At 49.4% G+C, this 22,580-nt stretch overlaps 1 protein-coding gene across 2 annotated transcripts in view; it reads left to right on the top strand.

Moving 5' to 3' along the window:
* Positions 1–1,510: 1,510 nt before the first annotated feature.
* Acan (aggrecan) overlaps positions 1,511–22,580 on the top strand; it is a 35,244-nt gene continuing 14,174 nt past the window's right edge. For both annotated transcript variants that reach the window (XM_077799433.1, XM_077799432.1), the window contains exons 1-12: positions 1,511–1,580; positions 3,816–4,199; positions 5,218–5,392; positions 6,656–6,783; positions 8,322–8,615; positions 10,133–10,537; positions 11,514–11,688; positions 12,363–12,490; positions 13,777–14,070; positions 16,375–16,590; positions 18,909–19,339; positions 19,394–22,457. In XM_077799433.1, the coding sequence (XP_077655559.1) occupies positions 1,511–1,580; positions 3,816–4,199; positions 5,218–5,392; positions 6,656–6,783; positions 8,322–8,615; positions 10,133–10,537; positions 11,514–11,688; positions 12,363–12,490; positions 13,777–14,070; positions 16,375–16,590; positions 18,909–19,339; positions 19,394–22,457 (5,764 nt within the window). The remainder of the gene's footprint in view (positions 1,581–3,815; positions 4,200–5,217; positions 5,393–6,655; positions 6,784–8,321; positions 8,616–10,132; positions 10,538–11,513; positions 11,689–12,362; positions 12,491–13,776; positions 14,071–16,374; positions 16,591–18,908; positions 19,340–19,393; positions 22,458–22,580) is intronic.

Raw genomic sequence — 22,580 nt, 5'->3', positions numbered from 1 at the left:
AGTTGCTGAGACTGGCCTTGCAATCCTCTTGCCTCAGCCCCCCAAATTTCTGGGATTATAGGCATGCACCACCTCGCCTGATGGATCCCTGGATTTGAAGTTGGTGGCAGGCTCCATTTCTATTAGGGACATTGGGTGACTTGTTACTTCTCTGGGCCTAGGGGATTGCATTAGAGTTCTCCAGAAAAATAAATCAGAGTGGGAGAGGGAGAGGTGTCTCTTAACAAGAACTCTCTTGTTGGGCAACTTTGTCATTGTGCAAACATCATACAGTGAACTTACACAAACCCACATGGTCAATACTCCACTTAGCCTCTTGATGCAATGAAGGGACACAGTGAAAACCAGATGTATGAAGCTGTGCTGATGTACCACAGCATATTGTTTTGCAGTAAACATATTTTCATATGTAGAAGTACATGCTAAAATACAATTGAAAGTATTATCCAGGAAATAAAAACCAGAAATAGTTATTTATTAGCCTTTTTAAGTATTATCTACCACGCATAGCGGTATTGCCATACTTTTATACAACTGGCAGCATGATAGATTTGTTGACACTAGCATCGTCACTAACAGGTGAGTGACATGCTGTGCTATGATTTTTCACTGGCTACAATGAATTTTTCATCTCCATTGTAATTTTATGGGACTGTCATTGTATATATGGTTCATTAGTAACTGAAATGTTATTATATGGCAGAGGATTCTTTGTGTATGTGTGGAGAAAGAGAGAGAGAGAGAGAGAGAGGAGATTGATTGATTGATTGATTGATGAATTATTAGGAACTAGCTGCATGATTATGGAGGCTGGCAGGCCCCAAGATCTGCAGGGACTTGGTAAGGTGGAAACAGGAGAGCCAATAGGGTATTTTAAGTTGAAAGCCTTTTGGCTCAAGACCTGGGAAGAGCCAATGTTTCAGTTCAAGTCTCTAGGGAATGAAAAAAACAAAAACAAAAACAAAAAACAGTGTCTAAGCTCACTGGTCACAGGAAAGAAGAATTCCCTCTTATTCAGGAGAGGGTCAGTCTCGGGCTGTAGTCAAGCCTTCACTGATTGGGTGAGGCCCATCCCTCTGGGGAAGGCCATTACTTTACATTACTTTATAGATTAAAATGCTCATCTCACCCAGAAACACCCTCACAGACCAGACATATCCTGAACAATGTTTGGCAAAATGCCCAGGCACCCTGTGGCCCTGTCAAGTTGATGCATAACATTAACCACCAAAGGAATTCACTGGAATGAGTCTTCGCTGACTAGAACACGGGAGGTTAGCCTTGTCGGTCCAATGCCTCCAACTAAACAGAAATCTGTAAAGGTGTCATGAAGAAAAGGTTCTTGCAGAGGGCCTCACACAGCACCTCCAGCTTCCTGCCTGACTGTGATTTCAGATCCTGAGATGGGAGGTTTAGCACCTTGCGTGGTAGATCACGTGACTCTCCTCCACCTCATTCATATGCATTAACTGTCCAAATAACGCCTCTGCTGCCCTCTTCCAGGTGAACTATGACCACTTTCCTCTTGCTTTTTGTGACTCTGAGGGTCATCGCTGCAGCCATCTCAGAAGAGGTTTCAGGTGAGGACATTCCCACACTCGTCTCATTCCTCAGTAGGTGCTGAGTACTCGTCTCATTCCTCAGTAGGTGCTGAGTACTTGTCTCATTTCCTCAGTAGGTGCTGAGTACTGAGTTCTGAACACTGGTTACCGAACATGGTGCTGCTAGTCCCAGGGACACAATTCCCCCTTCCCTGGCCTTTTCCTGGTCCTTCCCTTCCCTACCCACACAGTCTAATCACAGCAGGAGAGCACCCCTGTGTGTGTGTACAGACAACCAGGAGCTTCTCTCGGATCACCCAGCTCCTGGCTGCCTTCTAGCAAGGACAGCTGCTGGGGAGAGCTCCCAGCAGGGCCTCTTTCCCAGCATCCTTCTCTCTGAATCTCACCTAGAACTACACACTGAACTTGGGGCAAGAGAAAGGGAAAGCTGCCAGGGGAGGAGCCTCAGGAGCTCTGAAAGGGAGGAAATGCTTGAGAAGCAGAGAGGAGTCCCCAGGGAATGGGAAAGGTCTTTGCCTTTCTATCTCAGGGGTGCAACAGGTGCTTGAGAATCTTTCTGATAATCAAGGTCTTTTACCAAGTGAACAAAACAACCTCACTAACCCTGGAATGAGCTTGACCCCAAAGTAGAATGACTCTCCCTTAGACCCAGATAAGAGGCCCTGCCCTGGACCACACACTGTAGAGCCCTCTTCTTGAGGAAGGGGGTGTGTAGAGCCAGTGAGAGTCACCGGACTCTGGAGAGAAAGGATGCTCACAACTCTCTGCCCAAGAGGCACAAGCTACTCCCAGGGCCTGTATGCGTGCATCCTCCTTTGGGGAGACACAACCTGAGCACGAGCACCCCCTGGACCCAATGGAAGAGTCAAGCAGTGGCTGTTTGCTTGGGGTGTTGACAGATAAACTCAGCCTGTGCATGAGATCCCCCCACAGTGCAGAGTCCATGGGCCAAATAAAAGGGTACCCAGCTCCTCTTCCATCACCCAGCCACTACATCCAACGCAAAACTCTTAAGGAATTTGAATCTGGAAGCTTAGGTCATTTTGAAAGTTACCATGGTCAAATAGGAAGACACAACGTATTTTATTTAGTAATCTGTTAGTCTGCATATGGAGACATATGGCATATGAGCCTCCATTTTTACTGTTGCTTTGAGACCCACAAATACCTAGCTCCTGGCCACCACCTGGGGCTGGCATGTCCACACTGGCTAAGTGACCCACTAGCATTGGTTGAGAACTGTAACAACTGTGGAGCTGGACTCCGCAGTGGCCTTCAGCTGTCCCCTGAGGACCACCACTGTGAAAACCAAGCTGGTGCCAGAGCCAGACGTTAAGATAGAGGTGTTTGTGGAAGGGGCTGGTGGTGACTGTGCAGACTTCAAAAAGCCGGAGCCAGACTCCAAACATTCCTGGCTCCCCTGTTCTTGCCCTGCTATGTATCTACCACCCACAAATATCTGAAACATTTTTATTTTAACCTGTAGGCTCTACTGAAAGGGCTCCATAAATTTAGGACTCACCATGAAAAGTGTTATTTTTTGAAAAGCTATGTCTCTCCCATTCCCGACCAGATCTTTTCCTTCGAGCAGGATTTGCTAAACACACTGTAACTTTCCTATCAATAATCTCCCTGATTTTTGTGGAGTCTAGTTCTATCCCATCCCCAAACCCTCCATCTGACTCTTTGCATACTAAATTGTCTGATCTCTTATGCTTCTCCACTCAGCCCAACACCTGAAGACAAGAAGCAATTTGTTCCCCTTTGAGGTCAAGTAGACTCCAAAGTAGACCTCCCAAAATGGGACATGGCATTGAAGTTTCGCATCTTAGCTATAAAAGCTCTGTAGAACTCTTTTACACCCCATAATAACTTTTTATACAGCAATACAAATTTTTCCAAAATCTTTGAGTCAAACAGTCACTCCAAGAAGATGGGTCCTGTTTTATCCTGTGGTTTGGTGACCCAGGAGTACCTCAGCTTGAGAAATAAGGAGGTGATTTCTGGCTGTGCCATGTCCCTGCTGTCCTCTGGAACCCTTTTCTGGCTCTACAGATTTTGTCCTGAAGTGCAGAAACCAGGGGTCTTGAGAAACATTGCTCTAGAAAGGGTATTGCAAAGCTTTCTGGGAGTTTCCATACAACAGGTCATCCCATCATAGACTCAAACACATTGACTGAATTGCGGTCTCAAAAGAGTGCGTTTCCAGAAGGTAACAGGTCTGTCTTCTATCTCCCTGCCTCTCCCACACAGAGCATGACAACTCCTTGAGTGTGAGCATCCCCCAACCGTCCCCAGTGAGGGTCCTCCTGGGCACCTCCCTCACCATCCCCTGCTATTTCATTGACCCCATGCATCCTGTGACCACCGCCCCCTCCACTGCCCCCCTCGCTCCGAGAATCAAGTGGAGCCGTGTTTCCAAGGAGAAGGAGGTGGTACTGCTGGTGGCCACCGAAGGGCACGTGCGGGTCAACAGTGCCTATCAAGACAAGATCTCGCTGCCCAATTACCCGGCCATCCCCAGCGACGCCACCTTGGAGATCCAGAACCTGCGCTCCAATGACTCTGGGATCTATCGTTGCGAGGTGATGCACGGCATCGAGGACAGCGAGGCTACCCTGGAGGTTGTGGTGAAAGGTGAGGACCCTCACGGGGATGTCACTTCACCTGCAGAAAGGACCACAGTGGTGACCTCACCGGTGTGGAATCAGGCAGGCTGCTTTCAAATCCAGCTCCTCCACACACCTGTTTGCCTTAGACAGGTCACAAAAACACCTCAGTTTCTTCCTCTATAACATGGATCTAGTGAAACCATTCTCTGTGGACTTTGGGGCAGGGTGGATTAAGTACTTCCTGGCCACAGTCACAGGTAAATGACCCTTGTGCTTTATAGCAGCCTGTGATCCAGTAAGCCTGATTGACTGCCCTTTTTGCAGGTAAGCAAACTGAGGCTAACTGACTTGCCTTAATTACCCTGGAAATGAGTCAGAGCAGTCTCCTGACACTTCACCCAAGTATCTTTTCCCTTCTCCTCCTCCCACTCCTTCATTCTCGGTTCCAGAAGCGACTGAAGAGTCTTGGCCCCCTTTCTCTCACAGGGCCCCCACTAGGATACCTCCCAGGGTGGAGGTGCAGGGGGCTCTGAGTGTCTCTTTCCCCAAAATAATATAGGATCCTGGGGTGACAAGAAAAAAATATATGGAGGCAGATTTTAGTTTAGTTCAAAGAACATTCTGATTATCAGAATCATCATAAGTATTCAAAAGGGAATGCCAGGCACAGTGGCACAAGCCTGTAACCCCAGCCACTCCAGAGGATCGCAAGTTCAAGGCCATCCTTAGCAACTTAGACCCTGTCTCAAAATTTTTTTTTTTTTTAAAAAGGGGGATGTGGGGCTGGGGATGAAGTTCAGTGGCAAAGTAGGTTCACTCCTCCACGCAAAAAAAAAAAAAGTGGGGTACCTTATGAGGTAGTGATTCCCTGTTACTGTGAGTGTTCCAGCAAGATCAGGACCACACAAAATTGTGGAGAGGGGATCCGTGCCTCGACCCGGACCGGATAGTTCCTAAGGTCCCTTTGATTGTTTCCATAATCCTGGGAGGGCCTCAGTGATCAGAGGCTGCTCCTGACAGCTCTCCCGCCACGTCTGTGGCAGGCATCGTGTTCCACTACAGAGCCATCTCCACGCGCTACACCCTGGACTTTGACAGGGCTCAGCGGGCCTGCCTGCAGAACAGCGCCATCATCGCCACACCTGAGCAGCTGCAGGCTGCCTATGAGGACGGCTTCCACCAGTGTGACGCAGGCTGGCTGGCCGACCAGACTGTGAGGTGAGCTCATAGCCCCCAACAGAGCCGGCGTCTGGGCTGGGGGCCAGGGGTCAGAGGACATAGCACAGCGAGGCAGGTGCCTGGTAGACACTGAGCTCATGCCAACGTGACATTGTAGCCAGCCTTGGTTAGGGGCCACGGTCCCACCTTGGCTGACATGAGCACCCAATGTCCCTTCCCAAATCCTTGCCATTCTATCCCAGTGGAGTGGTGGCTAGCTGGCTTGCCCTGGGTTGTCATTATCCCTGCCCGGTTTTCCTTTAATCAAGGTTTCTGCGCGTTTTGCTTTTTTATTTTAACTTTGGTGTTTTATATATTTTTATAAGCCACCTTATATCCTTTTTGTTTCTAATAAGGCTAGACATGCATAAATGAGGCTTCTTTACATCTTTGGAATGCAGCCTGGGGCAGTGGATGGCAGTGCATGCAGATAGCTCCCTGCCCTCGGGGGATTTCAGTGCAGCCAGAGGCCTGTGGAGACAAGAAGTTCTATTCCACTCCAGGTGGATCATAGCTTAAGTTCCTAAAGCCAGAAACACGAAGCATCAGGAAGGAAGCCATGCGAAGCAGTTTTGCAATCTTGGGTGGGCAAAGAGACCTTGGGATACAAAAACTACTAATAATCAAAATAAATAAACATTCAGAGACTACAGTCTAGCATAGAGAAAAGCCCATACCTTGCTACACTCAAATTCAAAACTAGAATCAAATTCTAGCACTGGCACCTGAGATCAATGTGACCTTGAACAAATTGTTTAAGATCTCTGGGTCTCAGTGTCTCTGGGTCTCTGTATAGCACCTGCCTCATTAGGTTGACGTGAGACTCAAATGATATAGAGCAGGAACCAACTATGGCTCACCAGCCAAATCTAACTCACCCCTTTCTTCTGTAAATAAAGTTTTTATTGGGGCCCAGCCACACTCATTGGATTCCTTATTGATTATGTCTGTTTGTGCTACTATGGTAGTTAAGTAAGCATCACAGAGACCCTAAGGCCTGCAAACCTAAGATATTTACTCTCTGACCTTTTACAGAAAGTTTGTGGGCACCAAAGAGTGTATGTTTGCATCAATAAATATTCAATAAAGGGGACTGCCCTTAATCACTAATAACAGTAAAAAACAGTTCACATATTCAGAGCAGACACAGTCAAATGTAATATTACACTGCTGTTTCATCCTATAAGGAAGGAAGCTACAATAGCCCAAGCCCTGGGCTTCCCGCTGTCCCAAGTGACACTCCTCACTTTGGGTTCCTGGCAGGTACCCCATTCACACCCCCCGGGAAGGCTGCTATGGAGACAAGGATGAGTTTCCAGGTGTAAGAACCTATGGCATCCGAGACACCAATGAGACCTACGATGTGTACTGTTTCGCCGAGGAGATGGAGGGTAAGTGTGTCCCCCCACTAGGAGGAAGCTCGCCATCCCTGTCACCAAACTGACCAACACTCGTGCCCCCCCCCCCCAAGGGCCACACAGACCTGCTATGGGCCAGGGCACTAGCTCAGGGCCTGACTCAATCCTTCTCTGCCATGAAGGAAGAGTAGGAGGGGCCTACTGGTCTGGACCCCTCCATGTCCACTTTAGAGAAGGTCTCAGTGGCCCTAAGCTTCTATAAACTGTCCAGAGTCACCACTGGGCACCAAAACCCTTGCTACAGGAATACTCACCTGGGACTCCCCCTCCTAGCCAGAACCCAGTTGCTCTGGCCAGCACATCCCCATCCTAAGGACTGCTGTATCTTCAAAGCCCAACCCAGGGCTGGGTTGTAGCTCAGTAGTAGATTGCCTAATTAGCATGTGGCCCTGATTCGGTTGCCAAAACCCTTAAAAAAATAGCTCAGCCTTATCACCCTCATAAGAGAGCCTTCTGGCCAATCCAGGGTAAGCCCAATGGACACCTAGTTTTCAGGAGAGCTGGTCCCTCAGCCACCTTCTTTCTGCTTCCCTATTGCCAGTCTCTGACCCTATTTCAAACTTTCCTGTTGGGTTAATTGTGGGGAGGAACTTGGATTATTTGTTTTGTAAAGGGCATTAATTTTGGTCACAAAGGTCACACCAGCATGTGGATGACACTCCTTCCCCCATCTGCACCCATTTACCCCTCTGGACATTCCAGACTCTGTCACCTCTGCACAGGCACTTACATACATACCACAGCCCCCAAGCTCGCCGCTCCTTCAGGCTGGAGAGAAGAGCAGACATGGCCCCTTCCTCCATCTCACCCCAATAGCCAAACCCATCTATTAGGTAATGAGTACTTGTACTCTCACCTTTGTCTAACCAAAGACAGATAGAACTGCCAATAAGAACTGTCACTGTGGAAAAGCACTCAGAATGGTCCTGGTGAGTGGGTGTCCACAGCCCTACCCTAAATCTCCAATATACCCTTGATAAGTTTGGGTAAATATTTTTTAAGCTTGCAGGCCCCAAATTGTTCCATGATGGCCTCTTCACAACCTAGAGACGCCAGTTTGGGAAGCACTATTCTAAGAAATCAAAATCTGGTGCCTGTTTTTCCCATCAGAATTAGATTTTTTTTTTTTTTTTTTAAGGATTTACTGAGTGGGTAATACCTGAGCTCATAGGACAGCTCCCCCAGTGGTGAAAAATCGTACAGCAAATGGTGGGGCAAAGATGCTTCTGACCAGGAAAGATTTTCCTCCTGGATTTCCCGTTACCCCACCCTTGGGTCCACCCCTTGTGTTTTGGTGGACTTCTTTCTACAGCTCCTGTTTAAGAAATTAACATCATCCTTCCCAAAAGCCCAGAAAAATATGGGAAATGAAGGGCAAGATCTAAGATACGGACGCGTGGGTGTGGGTCCAGGGTTTTGGACCAAACCGTGTCAGAGGAATCTCTCTCAGAGGACATGGGACAGGGGAGGCAGGAGGAAGATCTTTACTCAGCTTGCTGTGTCCTTCACAGGCGAGGTCTTTTATGCAACGGCTCCAGAGAAGTTCACCTTCCAGGAGGCAGCCAACGAGTGCAAGAGGCTGGGCGCCCGGCTAGCCACCACCGGCCAGCTCTACCTGGCCTGGCAGGGTGGCATGGACATGTGCAGCGCCGGCTGGCTGGCCGACCGCAGCGTGCGCTACCCCATCTCCAAGGCCCGGCCCAACTGCGGTGGCAACCTCCTGGGCGTGAGGACCGTCTACCTACACGCCAATCAGACGGGCTACCCCGACCCCTCATCCCGCTACGACGCCATCTGCTATACAGGTGAGGCTGGGACTGGGAGCGGGAAGGGGAGTTGGCCACCAAAGAGAAGATCTTGGAAAGTGAGGGCTGGGTTTTACCCCTTGAAAAGGCCCCTGGGTACTTGAACTCCAAGCTTTTGCCACCCTTTTCATTGGTTTTGAAGGTGGAGACATTGGAGGCTGCAGTGTCTCCAGTCCTTTCTCAACAGATCTTCAGGGAACAGGGGTAAAAACATGTGCGTTAGACTCTGCATTTTCTCGGGTTTGAATCACAGCTCTACCAACTACTACTGCACAACTCTGCCAGAGACAAGGCCCTGACTCTCCCTCTGAGCCTCAATCTCACCTATCTAATGGGGAGATGGTGATACCGCGTCAAAGATGATGGGGGGCCTGTTATGAGGCCATGATCCCACAGGAGGGCGCTGTTATCTGCCCTTTTAAATTGCGCTTAAAAGGAAAACCAAGTGTTACTGAAAGAGTAGGAAAACATTGAAGAAGGGGACGTCATTTAAAAAAAAATAGATTAAAATAAGTTTTTATTTTATTGAACACACGTTAGGTTGTAATTATAATTAATTGCTAATTCTTGGAGAAAAGAAATGAATAATATGGATGAGGAGCTGCATCAATTTTACAGCAGAATTAAATGACAACTCAGTTCATATTTCACTTCCATAGCCTGATCTAACACAAAGAGGGTAGTTTTGCAAAAATAATTCATATTACACCCCCCCAAGCAAAGCTTTTCTTATCTTTTTGATAATCTATCCACTCTCTGGTAGTATTGGGAATTTTCTCTTTATTAACCAACTGGCTTCTTTCTGAAAACCCCTTATTTGTCTGTGCCAAGGCAGGCAGTTCCCTGGCACCACCTTCATCAATTTCCTGATCTCACCTTCTGCAAGATTTTTATATTTTTCCTTCACAACTGACATAAAATGTCCCGGTGGACACTCAGTGGGTAGTCACAGATGGGCAAAATGGCAACTGCTGATGAATAGGAAGGGATGTCCTGGTGGGAGCTGATTTTATGAAAAATAAGCTGGCAGGTCATTATCCTGCAAGTATCCATGGGTATCTGCACATTGAAAAAAACCTCAGATTGAAAAAAATGGGACAGGTATATTGCATCTGTTTTGAACATGTGCTGACATTTTTCTTGTCTTTATTCCCTAAATAATACAGTATAACCATCATTTACATAGCATTTACACTGTATTAAGGATTATAAATAAGCTAGATTTAAAGTGTACAGAGGATGTGTATAGGTTATATACAAACATTATGCATTTTATATAAAGGACTTGAGCATCTGCAGGTTTGGGTACATATGGGAAGTTCTGAAAGAAATTCCCATGGATACCAAGGGATGACTGTAGTAAGAGAGCTGAGGATGCCCCTGCCATGTGCTGCACAAGGTGCCTGGCACCCTGCGGGTATCTCCTTCCCAGGAGGAAAAGAGGCAGAGTGAAGCTCATCTCTCATCCCTCTCAAGCCAGGCTGAGCAGTTAAAGCTCATCTTTGCCCCCATCCCAGGTGAAGACTTTGTGGACATCCCAGAAAATTTCTTCGGGGTAGGTGGTGAGGAAGACATCACCGTCCGGACAGTGACCTGGCCCGATGTGGAGCTGCCCCTGCCCCAAAACATCACGGAGGGGGAAGCCCGAGGCAACGTGATCCTCACTGTAAAGCCCATCCTGGACGTATCCCCCACTGTCCTGGAGCCCGAGGAGCCCTTCACATTTGTCCCTGATGTGGGAGCCACCGCCTTCCCCGAGACAGAGAATGGGACTGGAGAGGCCACCAGGCCCTGGGACTTTCCTGAGGAGTCCACATCTGGGCTGGGCTCTGTCACGGCCTTCACCAGCGAGGACTTGGTGGTGCAGGTGACTGTTGCCCCTGGTGAAGCCGAGGTCCCTGGGCAGCCCCGTTTGCCAGGGGGTAAGTACCCACCTGTTCCGGGGGAGGCTCAAGGGCAAGCAGAAGGAACTTGGCCTGGGGACCCACCCAAATACCCTTTCAACTTAACCTGGGACCTGGGACAGCCTCTCTCCTCTCAAGCTTTTCTCTCTTGGTCTCAAACAAAGAGGTTAGAGCAGACCAGTCAAGTCCACTCTTTGCCACAAATCACTTGCTTCAAAGGAAGTCCTACGTGTAAAACAGGGTTATATGTCAAACAGATAAAAGTGCCACATGACCCTAAGGAAAGTGGAGAGGAGCACTGGGGCCCCTGCCCATCAGGTACCTCCACAGCAGAGGCCCCCTTAGAAATCCTGCACTGGGTGACCCTGAGGCCCCTCCTGGTCTTGTCCTCCCTGCCATGACAATGATCCGCAAACTGGTCAATGGTCCAAATCTTGCTGCTCTTATAAGCCCCATGAACTAAGAATAACTTTTACTCCCTAAATAGTTGAGGTGGAGGGAGTCAAAAGAAGAAGAATATTTTGTGATGATTGAAAATTATATCAAATTCAAATTTCAACATTCAGAAGTGAAGTTTGATTGGAACTAAGCCATAGCCATTTGTCAATGTGCTGTTGATGGCTAACTAGGACGATCACAGCTGAACTGAGTAACAGAAACCATATGGCCCACAATGCCTGAAATATTGACTACCTGGCCCTTTCCAGAACATGCTTCCAGTCCTGTGCCAGACTGATGGTGCTCCACGTGCTTAGTGAATGTTTGAGGAATTGGGATGTCACAAAGCAGAGAGCCCAGCTGCTCCCCAAACTCTAGTCCCTAAAGGAAGGCCCTTCTGGTGGTGTCCCTACCCAGGGGACTGGCAAATGGACCCTGCCATCCGCCATCACATCCACAGTGCAAATCCAACATATCAGAATGGAGGAGCTGGGCTTGGAATGGGCCTAGGGCATCTGACCCTGACGGCTCTCTCCTCTCCTTCTTCACCACCCAGGAGTCGTGTTCCACTACCGCCCAGGATCCACCCGATACTCTCTGACCTTTGAGGAGGCGCAGCAGGCCTGTCTGCGCACCGGGGCGGTCATGGCTTCACCCGAGCAGCTCCAGGCCGCCTATGAGGCGGGCTACGAGCAATGTGACGCTGGCTGGCTGCAGGACCAGACTGTCAGGTGCAGGGCGAGGCTGGGCAGAGCGAGGCTGGGCTGGGCCGGGAGAGGATGGGCAGGGCGGAGCCAACCGAGACGGGACCACCCCTCTCCCAGCCTAGCAGCCTCAAGAGGTCTGGCCTAAGGAGCCACATCCTGCAGGACACTCAGCACAGTGGGCACCCTCCAGAACCTTCAATGCTAATTACTTAGCCACTCCCTAGGCATATTTTCTCCCCTAGGCATATTCTGGAAGGATGGTGATAAGTTCCTGTTCATGGAGTCAGGTCCATGAACAGAAAGGACACTCTGGTGGTGCCCACACCTGTGGGAGAGGCAGAAAGACACTGCAGCCACCACCAGATCCTTAATCCCATCAAGTGGGATTTCAGCCTGAATTGCCAGGCAGGGGACATTCACCCCAAGAGACAGAGAGAGCCCCTGTTCTTGAGGATCCCCTTCTCAAGCATCCCCCTCCCCAGTTCCCTCCAGTTTGACCCAGTGTCCTTCCATGTAGCAGCTTCTCTTCTGAAGTCAGAGATTCCCATACCCTTCCCCCAGCTGCTCAGCAAACTTGCTACATGAGAGGTGGCTCCTAGTTTCAGCCCATGAGACACCCCAAGACACGTCCTGCCTACATCAGAGTGATCCTGAACCCCAGCTCCCAAAACAGGCTCTCATCCTCCCCTCATTTGCAGATACCCCATTGTGAGCCCACGGACCCCATGTGTGGGAGACAAGGACAGCAGCCCTGGGGTCAGGAGCTACGGTGTGCGCCCATCATCAGAAACCTATGATGTCTACTGCTACGTGGACAAGCTCGAGGGTACAGGCTACATTCTCACATTCGGGGCCCTAGATGGGCAGGGGACTGAGAGACAGACACAAAGGGGAGGGGGAATTGCTACCCACTCACCCCATTCCCACTCAGCCTTCCAGGTGGAAAGGATTCTGTTCAAGATGGCACACCCCTCTCAGTGCAAGTCCCTCTTTCCCTCCTTGATGGTGCATGTGGTTTCCCCAGCATTCACTCCTTTAAAACACAATGAGTTCTATGAATACATAAATTAACTTGTTATAAATAAATGCCATGGAGGTCATAGTATCCCCAGCCACTTGGGAGGCTAAAGAAGAAGGATTACAAATTTGAGGCCAGCCTGGGGAACTTAGCCAGACCCTGTCTCAAGATAAAACAAAAGGGGCTGGGGATGTAGCTCAGAGGCAGAGCACCCCTGGGTGCTCACAGATAATAATATTAGATAAATAAGTGTTACATATTTATATTAGATAAATACATTTATATTATATATTTATATTGGATTATATATTTATATTAGATAAATAAGTATTATATTGGCCTCTTATAGAGTCCCAATGCCCATGAATGAAACAAAGGCTCTAAGAAGTCCCACAGTGGAAAACCTCCTTAACCCTGCCTAACCCAGCATTGCCAAGCTTATTCAACCACAGACCTTTATTTTGCTTTATTTCATTTTATTTAATCTCAATGAACATCACCAAATTACTATTCCACTGGAACCAATTGTAGAAATGCTGATGTTCTGGAAAATTTTCAGCATTAGTACTCACTTGATCCAGGACCCTGGACACTCCTTGTCTATAATGAGGTTGGTTTTTTTACCCACACAAGAGGCTTTTTTGAGTATTGAATAAAACATATATGAAAAATTGATTGCCCAGGTAGGTGCTGGGTAAATCCTCCTGAACTATATAGGCAGCTAGGTGTAGCTGGGGTGGGCGGGTCCACAGGAATCTGTATCCAGCAAGCCGCTCCCCTTAGCTAGGGCAGGGGGTCCCTGGCGTGACTGGAGAAGCCAGAAAGGAGGGATGGAGTAGAAGCCCCTTCCCTGTGGAGTGACCTGCTCCACCCAGCTCTGCTGTGACATTGCCTTCCCATAGAAATCTCATAAAGTCCCAGGAAATCCCAGTCCCTTCGGTCACAAACCAGAGCAGTTGGTCACTCTAGTTCCGGTGTCCTATGAGATCTAAGGGGTGTGATCCGTGGCGGGTGTCCATCCTCACAAGCAGGATTGGGATGGCAGGGAGCCGCCGTGGGCCTGGAGGGTCACACTCCACCTGCTTCCCCCGCAGGGGAGGTGTTCTTCGCCACACGCCTGGAGCAGTTCACCTTCCAGGAGGCCCTGGAGTTCTGCCAGTCGCAAAACGCCACACTGGCCTCCACCGGCCAGCTCTATGCCGCCTGGAGCCGAGGCCTGGACAAGTGCTACGCCGGCTGGCTGGCGGACGGCAGCCTCCGCTACCCCATCGTCACCCCTCGGCCGGCCTGCGGCGGGGACAAGCCAGGAGTGAGAACCGTCTACCTCTATCCCAACCAGACGGGCCTTCCAGACCCACAGTCCCGGCACCACGCGTTCTGCTTCCAAGGTATGAGCCCTTACCTCTCGTCCAGCGTCCCATTCTGCCTCCTGGTGACTCCCTGAGGCTGGCACTCCTGACCCCTCTCCATCAATCTCCCATCAGAGCAAGGAGGAAAACATCCTGTTGGGACAGGGACAACTCTGAAGTTAGCTGACTTTAGGCTTTGACCCCAAGACAAGGCCATTTTTCTAAGTTTCCCCAGAGGCAAAGCAAAGTAGATAAGGAACCTTGACTGTAAAATACAGCAAACCTGAATTTCAATTATGGCTCTGCTATTTAATAGCTGTGTGACCCTGGGTAAGTGACTTAACCTCTCCTTTTCTCTGCTTCACCTAAAAATGGTGATAAAATAATTTCTGCTTCAAAGAGCATTGCATATGAATATTAGCTGGGATAGTGTATGCAATGCACTTAAAAATATACATGAATTTTTTTAATTTGTACACTCTTGTCAAATTCTCTCCTTCTTGTAATTATTTTTGTGATGAGGTTAATCAAATAATTCCCTTATTCTTTATTAAGCACCAGTAATTCACATTTCTAATTAACCCATGCTGTGGACACACTGCCATATCCATCATTAACAATTAGATTTCTAAAAAGGATATCAAGGAACAGCTGACGGCCAGGGTGTGGCCAAGCACATTGCTGGGCTCTGATTGGATGAGCTCTCACAGTGTTAATGTAGGGTCTAGGTGCACTGACCAGATGTAGATTATAGAAGAGCTTGGGTCATATTTTCCATAATATGCAAATTGAGGGTCTTTGCAACTTCCTGTGGCTCTATAAATTTTATTTCCAAATAAAATTAAGAGAAAAAAAAGAGGCCCCAAGTTTTAAAATCCTATTCAAATTTCAGCCTCTTTTGTAGTGTGGATGTCTCCCAAAGAACCATGTATTGAAGGCTTAGTCTCCAGGTGGTGGTCCTATTGAGAGGTAGTGGAAATTTTAGAAAGTGGGGCCCAGTTGGAGGAAGTCGATCACTGGAGATGTGACTTTGACGAGTATATTGGGAACCCAGGCCCTTCCCCACTGCCCACCTCCCGACTGCTGTGAGGTAAGCAGCTTTGCTCTGCCACACCCTCCCTGCCATGTCATTTCCGCCTCACCACAAGCCACAGCAGTGGGGCCAAGCAACGGAGGCCTAAAAACCACTGGAATTTTCTGTGTTAGTCAGCTTTCCTTTGCTGTGACAAAATATCTGAGAAAACCAACTTGAAGGAGGAAAGATTTATTTTGGCTCATAGTTTCAGACCCTGGTCAGCTGGCTCCACTGTTCTGGGCCTGTGGTGAGGCAGAACATCATGGCAGAAGGGCTCACCTCATGGAAACCGAGAAACAGAAAGCAGGAAAGGGGCCAGGGACAACAATGCCTTTCCAAGGCGTGCCCCCCAGTGGCCTCTGTCCTCCAACCAGACCCCACCTCCTACAGTTTCCACACCTCCCAGTAGTCCAGTGTTGAACCGGTCAGTGGGGTGATCCATTGATGAGGTCAGAGCCCTTGTGATCCAATCACTTGGATCTGAATGTTGCTGCAGTGGGAACCACGCCTTCAACACATGAGCCTGAGGGGGACATTTCATACCCAAACCATAAGAGCCCCCATGGGGTCAGGTTCAAGAACACCAGTCCCCTCCCCGGAGCTCATGAGGCTCTTGACCCAGGACCTGTCTCTACTCTGGGTAACAGAAGCCAAGCCAGTTGGTTTTCCAGTAAATTCCCAGCCATAAACCCTTCTCCCCTGACCCCTGACCCTCAGTGGACTTGGCCTTTTATATTCTCCTGCAGAGAAGTTGAATTTCCTTCCTACACTTCCCCAATCTGCTGGTTTCCCCCAAACCATAAGAATTTCCCTCACAGTTGATGAATATTTTCTTCCCTCCTCCAAATACCAGGATGGCTGCATGAAATTTTAAATGTCTCCTTCCTGTTCTTGGTCCTGACACACTTGGGACATAATGTCTCTCCCCAGTAGAAGCAGCATGGTCTGATACCAGATGCTTGGATTCTATCTGCCACTTCTAAGTCACTGACCCTGGGCAAGAAATATAACTCTGAGTTTCGTTTGTAAAAAGGGGAGTAGAATCTATTCCACTCTGATCTAGACCACCGATGGGTGTGTGCGATTATAAATGGTACACCTGGCTCTTATTAGCTGAGACGGCAGGAGCCATCTTGCAGAACTGAAGGCTGGGTGGCCAGTAAGTCTCTCATGCCAGCTGATCCACCTCAGTTTCCCCTAACTCCTCTCAAGGGTTTGGGATGGGTCACTGGCCAGCAGGGGACCCTCATCACCCACGTTCTCTTCAGGTGCATCAATGGTGACCTCTCCAGTAGAAGAGGAGGTCAGAACTCCCACAGCACCCACTGACGTGGAGGACTGGATCATTACCCAAGTGGGACCTGGTGTGGCTGCTGTCCCCATAGGGGAGGAGACAACTGCAGTCCCAGACTTCACCACTGAGCCAGAAAATCAGACAGAATGGGAACCAGCCTACACCCCAGTGGGCACATCCCCACTGCCAGGTCCGTGTGGGTGGGCTCAGGGCACATCCTGCAGTTGCACATCCCTATCTGCCTGGGTTGTGCCTGGGGGCAGGGGGGCGGTTACTTCCCCCTGGGACCTGGGTTCCTAGGACATGCCCCGGAGTGACAACAAGGCCTTGTGTATAAAACACCCCACACACATGTCCACTGTACTCTTTCCTTTATTTCTCCTGCAGACATCTCCAATGCCCAGCTCTGGGCCCATCAGAAGACTCTCAGTCATTCTGTCCTACCCTAACCTTTTCCATCTTTAGATCCTTTAGAAGGATTTCCAATAGGGGAGAAAGAACAAAGGAGAGGGTAACTACTGCCGGTCTGACTGTGACCTCTCTACTTGACTTTCGCCTCCTTCCATGTCCCTCCTCTGGATCAGGCCTCCCCAGCCAAGACTTCCTAAACTCTGAAATCAGATGGGACTTAGTAGGATGAAAGTAACAATCCCAAAACCTTGTCAGAAGTGCTTTGTGGTCACCAAGGTTTGGGAAGTCCTGGCTTACTGAAAGACTAACAGCTTTCCTGGCTGCCAACCCTCTCAAGTCTTTGATAAGCTAAGGTGCACTGTCATTCTCAGAGAAGAGGTGATGTATGCGGGGTGTCACAAGTAAACCTGATCACAGAGACTTTATTTTCATGGAAGCTTGTTAACATCTAGTGGCTCACAGCACTGGAACACGAATTGAAGTGGTCTACACCATGTGTGTGCCTAGTGCAGTCGGCTCCACAGGGACTGGTGCATCTGAAGAAAAGACCTTCAGAGCTTCCCAATAGTTCATTCAGCCACTCATTCTCCTCGTGGGTCCTCAGCAATTTGGCAGAGCTGGGCTCTTCTCTGGAGGCTGAAAATGCAAAGTTTGTTCCCTCCATGCCAAAAGATGAGGATTCAACTCTAGGTGGGATTCTGGCCTCAAGACTTTACCCAACAGCCACACCTGCCTATGGCCCTTTACTTGCCCCTCACCAGGAAAAGAATAGCTGGATCCTCTTGGACAGGAGGGTGTGGCTTGGCCCAGGACTCTGGCCACTATTCATGGGAAGTTATCCATGGGAAAGTGCTCCAGCAGTCTTGTAGATAAGTTTAACTTCAGTTCCTGACCACCTTGCTGATTTCAGCCATATCTGGGACTGTCTGTACTATTGTTCATGCCACGACTTTTTCTTTCAATTGACTTGCTTTTTAAAATGACACCTAAATGTATTTAAAAGAGAAATGTCATATTATGACTGCAAATGGTCATGCCAGTGGTTTCTGAGATATGTATATTGTGTGTGTGTGTGTGTGTGTGTGTGTGTGTGTGTGTGTGTGTAAATCAAAATAGAACTTTTTCTGGGTCCTACCTGTAATCATCCAGTATGCTACTGTATGTCACTACCCACGCCCTCCAAAGTTCTCTTCTGAGAAAGAGGGGACTGTGAGCCTACCCAGAGGACCAGATGCTTCTTTCCCCAGAAGCATGTATAAGGTTCAAACCTAGCTATGTTGTTTTTATTTTTATTTTTTTAGTTGTTGATAGACCTTTTTTTAAAATTTATATGTGGTGCTGAGAATTGAACCCAATGCCTCATACGTGCTAGGCAAGTGCGCTATCGCTGAGCCCCAGCCCCAGCCCCGCTATTTTGTTTTTAAATGGCAAAGAATATAAGACTAAAAGAAAAGAATGTAACCATGATTATTTAGAATGGTGAGGGTTTTTTCTTTTCTGTTTTTCAAATCCTTTGTAATGGGGATCTCAGAATTGAAAAGGGAATGTGTGTTTACAAATAGCACTACACCAGCTCTGCAGCTTCAGAGGGAAGCATTGAGATCAGGGGTCCTCATTCTGTAGTTCCTCATGTCCCGGCTTGTGGACATGATGAGCTGGGCCCACCCCAGAGCCTCTGTCAGCCAGGCTGGGCTAGGGTCTGCGAATTTGCTTCTCTATCAGGTCCCCAGAGGATGCTGGTGCTGCTGGTCCAGGGATCAAAATTACATGAGATGATAAAGTGGAAGTACTTGAAGGGTGACCTTGGCCATCTTCAGTGATGGCCCACACATCCAATGGTTTGAGTGGGTGGCAGCCTCTACAGTCTCACAAAACACAGGCTGTGAAGGCCTGGGTCCCTGAGGGTAGTGTGGGAGCTTCCTTGTGCCCCTGCTTCTCCCTGCTTCCTTCCCTCTCTTGTCCTCCCTTCCTACTCCCCTTTCCAAGACCCTTAAGGATTTCTGAATTCTGAGGAGGAAGGTTTTACTGTGGAAGGACTAGAGCTCAGTTTCAGAGTTACTAAGCCCACCCCTCACCTTGTTTCCTCCTCTCCCCCAGGAATCCCTCCCACATGGCCTCCCACTAGTGCAGCAACAGAGGAAAGCACAGAAGGCCCTTCTGCAACCGCAGTGCCCTCTGCCTCGGAAGAGCCTTTCACCTCGGAGGAGACCTACACACCTGCCCAGGTCATGCCAAGTGGGATGGAACTGCCAGGCTCTGGGGAAGTGTCTGGAGCCCCTGACACCAGCGGTGACTTCACAGGCAGTGGAGAAGCTTCAGGACGCCTTGACTCCAGTGGGCAGCCCTCAGGGGTCAGTGCAAGTGGACTACCCTCTGGAGACCTTGATTCCAGTGGTGTCACCTCCACAGTGGGCTCAGGCCTGCCTGTGGAAAGTGGACTGTCCTCAGGAGATGAAGATAAAATTGAGTGGCCTACCACTCCTCAGGTTGGTGGGCTACCCTCTGGAGGTGAGGGCTTAGAGGGCTCTGCCTCTGGAATAGGGGACCTCAGCAGGCTTCCTTCTGGAGAGGAAGTTCTAGAGACTTCTGCCTCTGGAGTAGGGGATCTCAGTGGACTTCCTTCAGGAAGAGAAGGTCTAGAGACTTCTGCCTCTGGAGTAGAGGAGGGCAGTGGGCTTCCTACTGAAAGTGAAGGCCTGGAGACTTCTACCTCTGGAGTAGAGGACCTCAGCAGGCTTCCTTCTGGAGAGGAAGTTCTAGAGACTTCTGCCTCTGGAGTAGAGGAGGGCAGTGGGCTTCCTTCTGGAGGAGAAGTTCTAGAGACTTCTGCCTCTGGAGTCGAGGAGGTCAGTGGGCTTCCTACTGAAAGTGAAGGTCTAGAGACTTCTGCCTCTGGAGTAGAGGACCTCAGTGGGCTTCCTTCTGGAGGAGAAGTTCTAGAGACTTCTGCCTCTGGAGTAGAGGAGGGCAGTGGGCTTCCTACTGAAAGTGAAGGCCTAGAGACTTCTACCTCTGGAGTAGAGGACCTCAGTGGGCTTCCTTCTGGAGGAGAAGTTCTAGAGACTTCTGCCTCTGGAGTAGAGGAGGGCAGTGGGCTTCCTACTGAAAGTGAAGGCCTAGAGACTTCTACCTCTGGAGTAGAGGAGGTCAGTGGGCTTCCTACAGAAAAAGAAGGTCTAGAGACCTCTGCCTCTGGAGTGGAGGACATCAGTGGGCTTCCTTCTGGAATAGGAGGTCTAGAGACTTCTACCTCTGGAGTAGAGGACATCAGTGGGCTTTCTTCTGGAGGAGAAGTTCTAGAGACTTCTGCCTCTGGAGTAGAGGAGGGCAGTGGGCTTCCTACTGGAAGAGAAGGTCTAGACATTTCTGCCTCTGGCACAGATGATGAACTTAGTGGTGGACTTCCTTCTGGAAGAGAAGGTATAGAGATTTCTGCTTCTGGAGTAGGAGAAGATCTCAGTGGACTTCCTTCTGGAAGGGAAGGTCTAGAGACCTCAACTTCTGGAACGGAAGAAACCTCAGAAGGATTACCTTCTGGAACAGAAGATTTGGTGGGGTCTGCTTCTGGAACCTTGGTCTTTGAAAAGCTGCCTTCTGGAACTGTAGGAAGTGGACAAGCTCCAGAAGAAAGTGGCCTTCCCTCTGGATTTAGTGGTGAGTATTCTGGAGTGGACCTTGGAAGTGGCCCATCCTCTGGCCTGCCTGACTTTAGTGGACTTCCATCTGGATTTCCAACTGTTTCTCTAGTGGATACTACATTGGTAGAAGTGGTCACAGCCTCCACTGCAAGTGAACTGGAAGGGAGGGGAACCATTGGCATCAGTGGTGCAGGAGAAATATCTGGGCTGCCCTTCAGTGAACTGGACATTAGCGGGGGAGAAAGTGGACTCCCTTCAGGAATTGAACTCAGTGGTCAAACATCTGGGTCTCCTGACATCAGTGGAGAAACATCTGGATTCTTTGGTGTTAGTGGACAGCCATCTGGGTTTCCTGACATCAGTGGGGGAACATCTGGCATTTCTGAGGTCAGTGGGCAGCCATCAGGGTTTCCTTACACCAGTGGGGAAACATCTGGAGTGACGGAGCTTAGCGGACTATCTTCTGGACAACCAGATGTCAGTGGAGAAGCATCTGGAGTTCTTTTTGGCAGCATCCCACCATTCGGTATAACTGACCAGAGTGGAGAGACATCCGGGGTTCCTGATCTCAGTGGGCAGCCATCAGGGATAACACCCAGAATCCCGGACCTGGTTTCTGGCACCATGAGTGGCAGTGGGGAATCTTCTGGAATTACATTTGTGGACACCAGTTTGGTTGAAGTGACCCCTACTACGTTTAAAGAAGAAGAAGGCTTAGGGTCAGTGGAACTCAGTGGTCTCCCTTCTGGGGAGACAGATCTGTCAGGCACATCTGGGGTAGTGGATGTCAGTGGACAATCTTCTGGAATAATCGATTCCAGTGGGTTTACATCCCCGGTTCCAGAATTCAGTGGCCTACCAAGTGGAGTGACTGAGGTCAGTGGAGAAACTTCTGGAGCTGAGATGGGGAGCAACCTGTCTTCAGAGGGATATGACGGCAGTGGACTTCCATCAGGTTTCCCAACTGTCTCTCTCATAGACAGAACTTTGGTGGAATCTGTAACCCAGGCTCCAACAGCCCAAGAAGCTGGAGAAGGACCTTCAGGCATTTTGGAACTCAGTGGTGCCCATTCTGGAGCACCAGACATGTCTGGAGACCATTCTGGATCTTTGGACCTAAGTGGACTGCAATCTGGGATGGTGGAACCCAGCGGAGAGCCATCAAGCACTCCGTATTTCAGTGGGGACTTTTCCAGCACCGCTGAAATAAGCGGAGAATCCTCTGTAGCCACAAGCACGAGTGGAGAGGCCTCGGGTCTTCCAGAAGTTACTTTAATCACTTCAGAGTTCGTGGAGGGTGTAACCGAACCAACTGTTGTTTCCCAGGAACTCGGCCAAAGATCCCCGGTGACATACACACCCCAGCTTTTTGAGGCCAGTGGAGAAGCCTCTGCCTCTGGGGACATGAGTGGGGCTACACCAACGTTCCCCAGTTCTGGAGTGGAAGCATCATCAGTCCCAGAAGCCAGCAGTGAACTGTCCGCCTATCCTGAGGCTGAAGTGGGGACATCTGCTGCCCCAGAGGCCAGCGGAGAGGTGTCTGGGGCCTCTACTCTGCAGGAAACCACCTCTGCCTTGCACGAAGCTGACCTCGAGAACGCCTCGGGCCTGGGGGTGAGCAGCAGCCCTTGGTCTTTTCAGGAAGGTTCCATGGAGGGGTCTGCTGCTCCTGAAGTGACCAGGGAGTCAACCATCACCTATGATGTGGGCACAGAGGCATCCGGCATGCCTTCAGCCACTCCTGTGACTTCTGGGGACAGGACTGAAATCAGTGGAGACCTGTCTGGTCAGACCTCAGGGATGGATATTGTCATCAGCACCAGCCTCCCAGAATCTGAATGGAACCAGCAGACCCAGCGCCCTGCAGAGGCACATCTAGAAATCGAGTCCTCAAGTCCCTTGTTCTCAAGAGAAGAGACCCAAACGGCTGGAACAGCCACCTCCCCAACAGATGCTTCCATCCCAGCTTCCCCAGAGGGATCAGGAGAATCAGAGTCCACCGTTTCAGGTATTGTTGTTTTTCATCCTTTAAATGTGTCTGGACAGCTGTCCTGTAGAAAGACACTGTGGAGCTTTAAGTTTCCAAGCACAGTTCCACCACAGATTAGCTGTGCAGCCTCAGGCAAGAGTT

The sequence above is a fragment of the Urocitellus parryii genome, chromosome 6 (assembly GCF_045843805.1).
Source record: "Urocitellus parryii isolate mUroPar1 chromosome 6, mUroPar1.hap1, whole genome shotgun sequence".
In the NCBI taxonomy this organism is placed as follows: domain Eukaryota; kingdom Metazoa; phylum Chordata; class Mammalia; order Rodentia; family Sciuridae; genus Urocitellus; species Urocitellus parryii.
The sequence above is the reverse complement of the archived record's forward strand: the minus strand, read 5'-3'. Positions and strand labels throughout refer to the sequence as shown.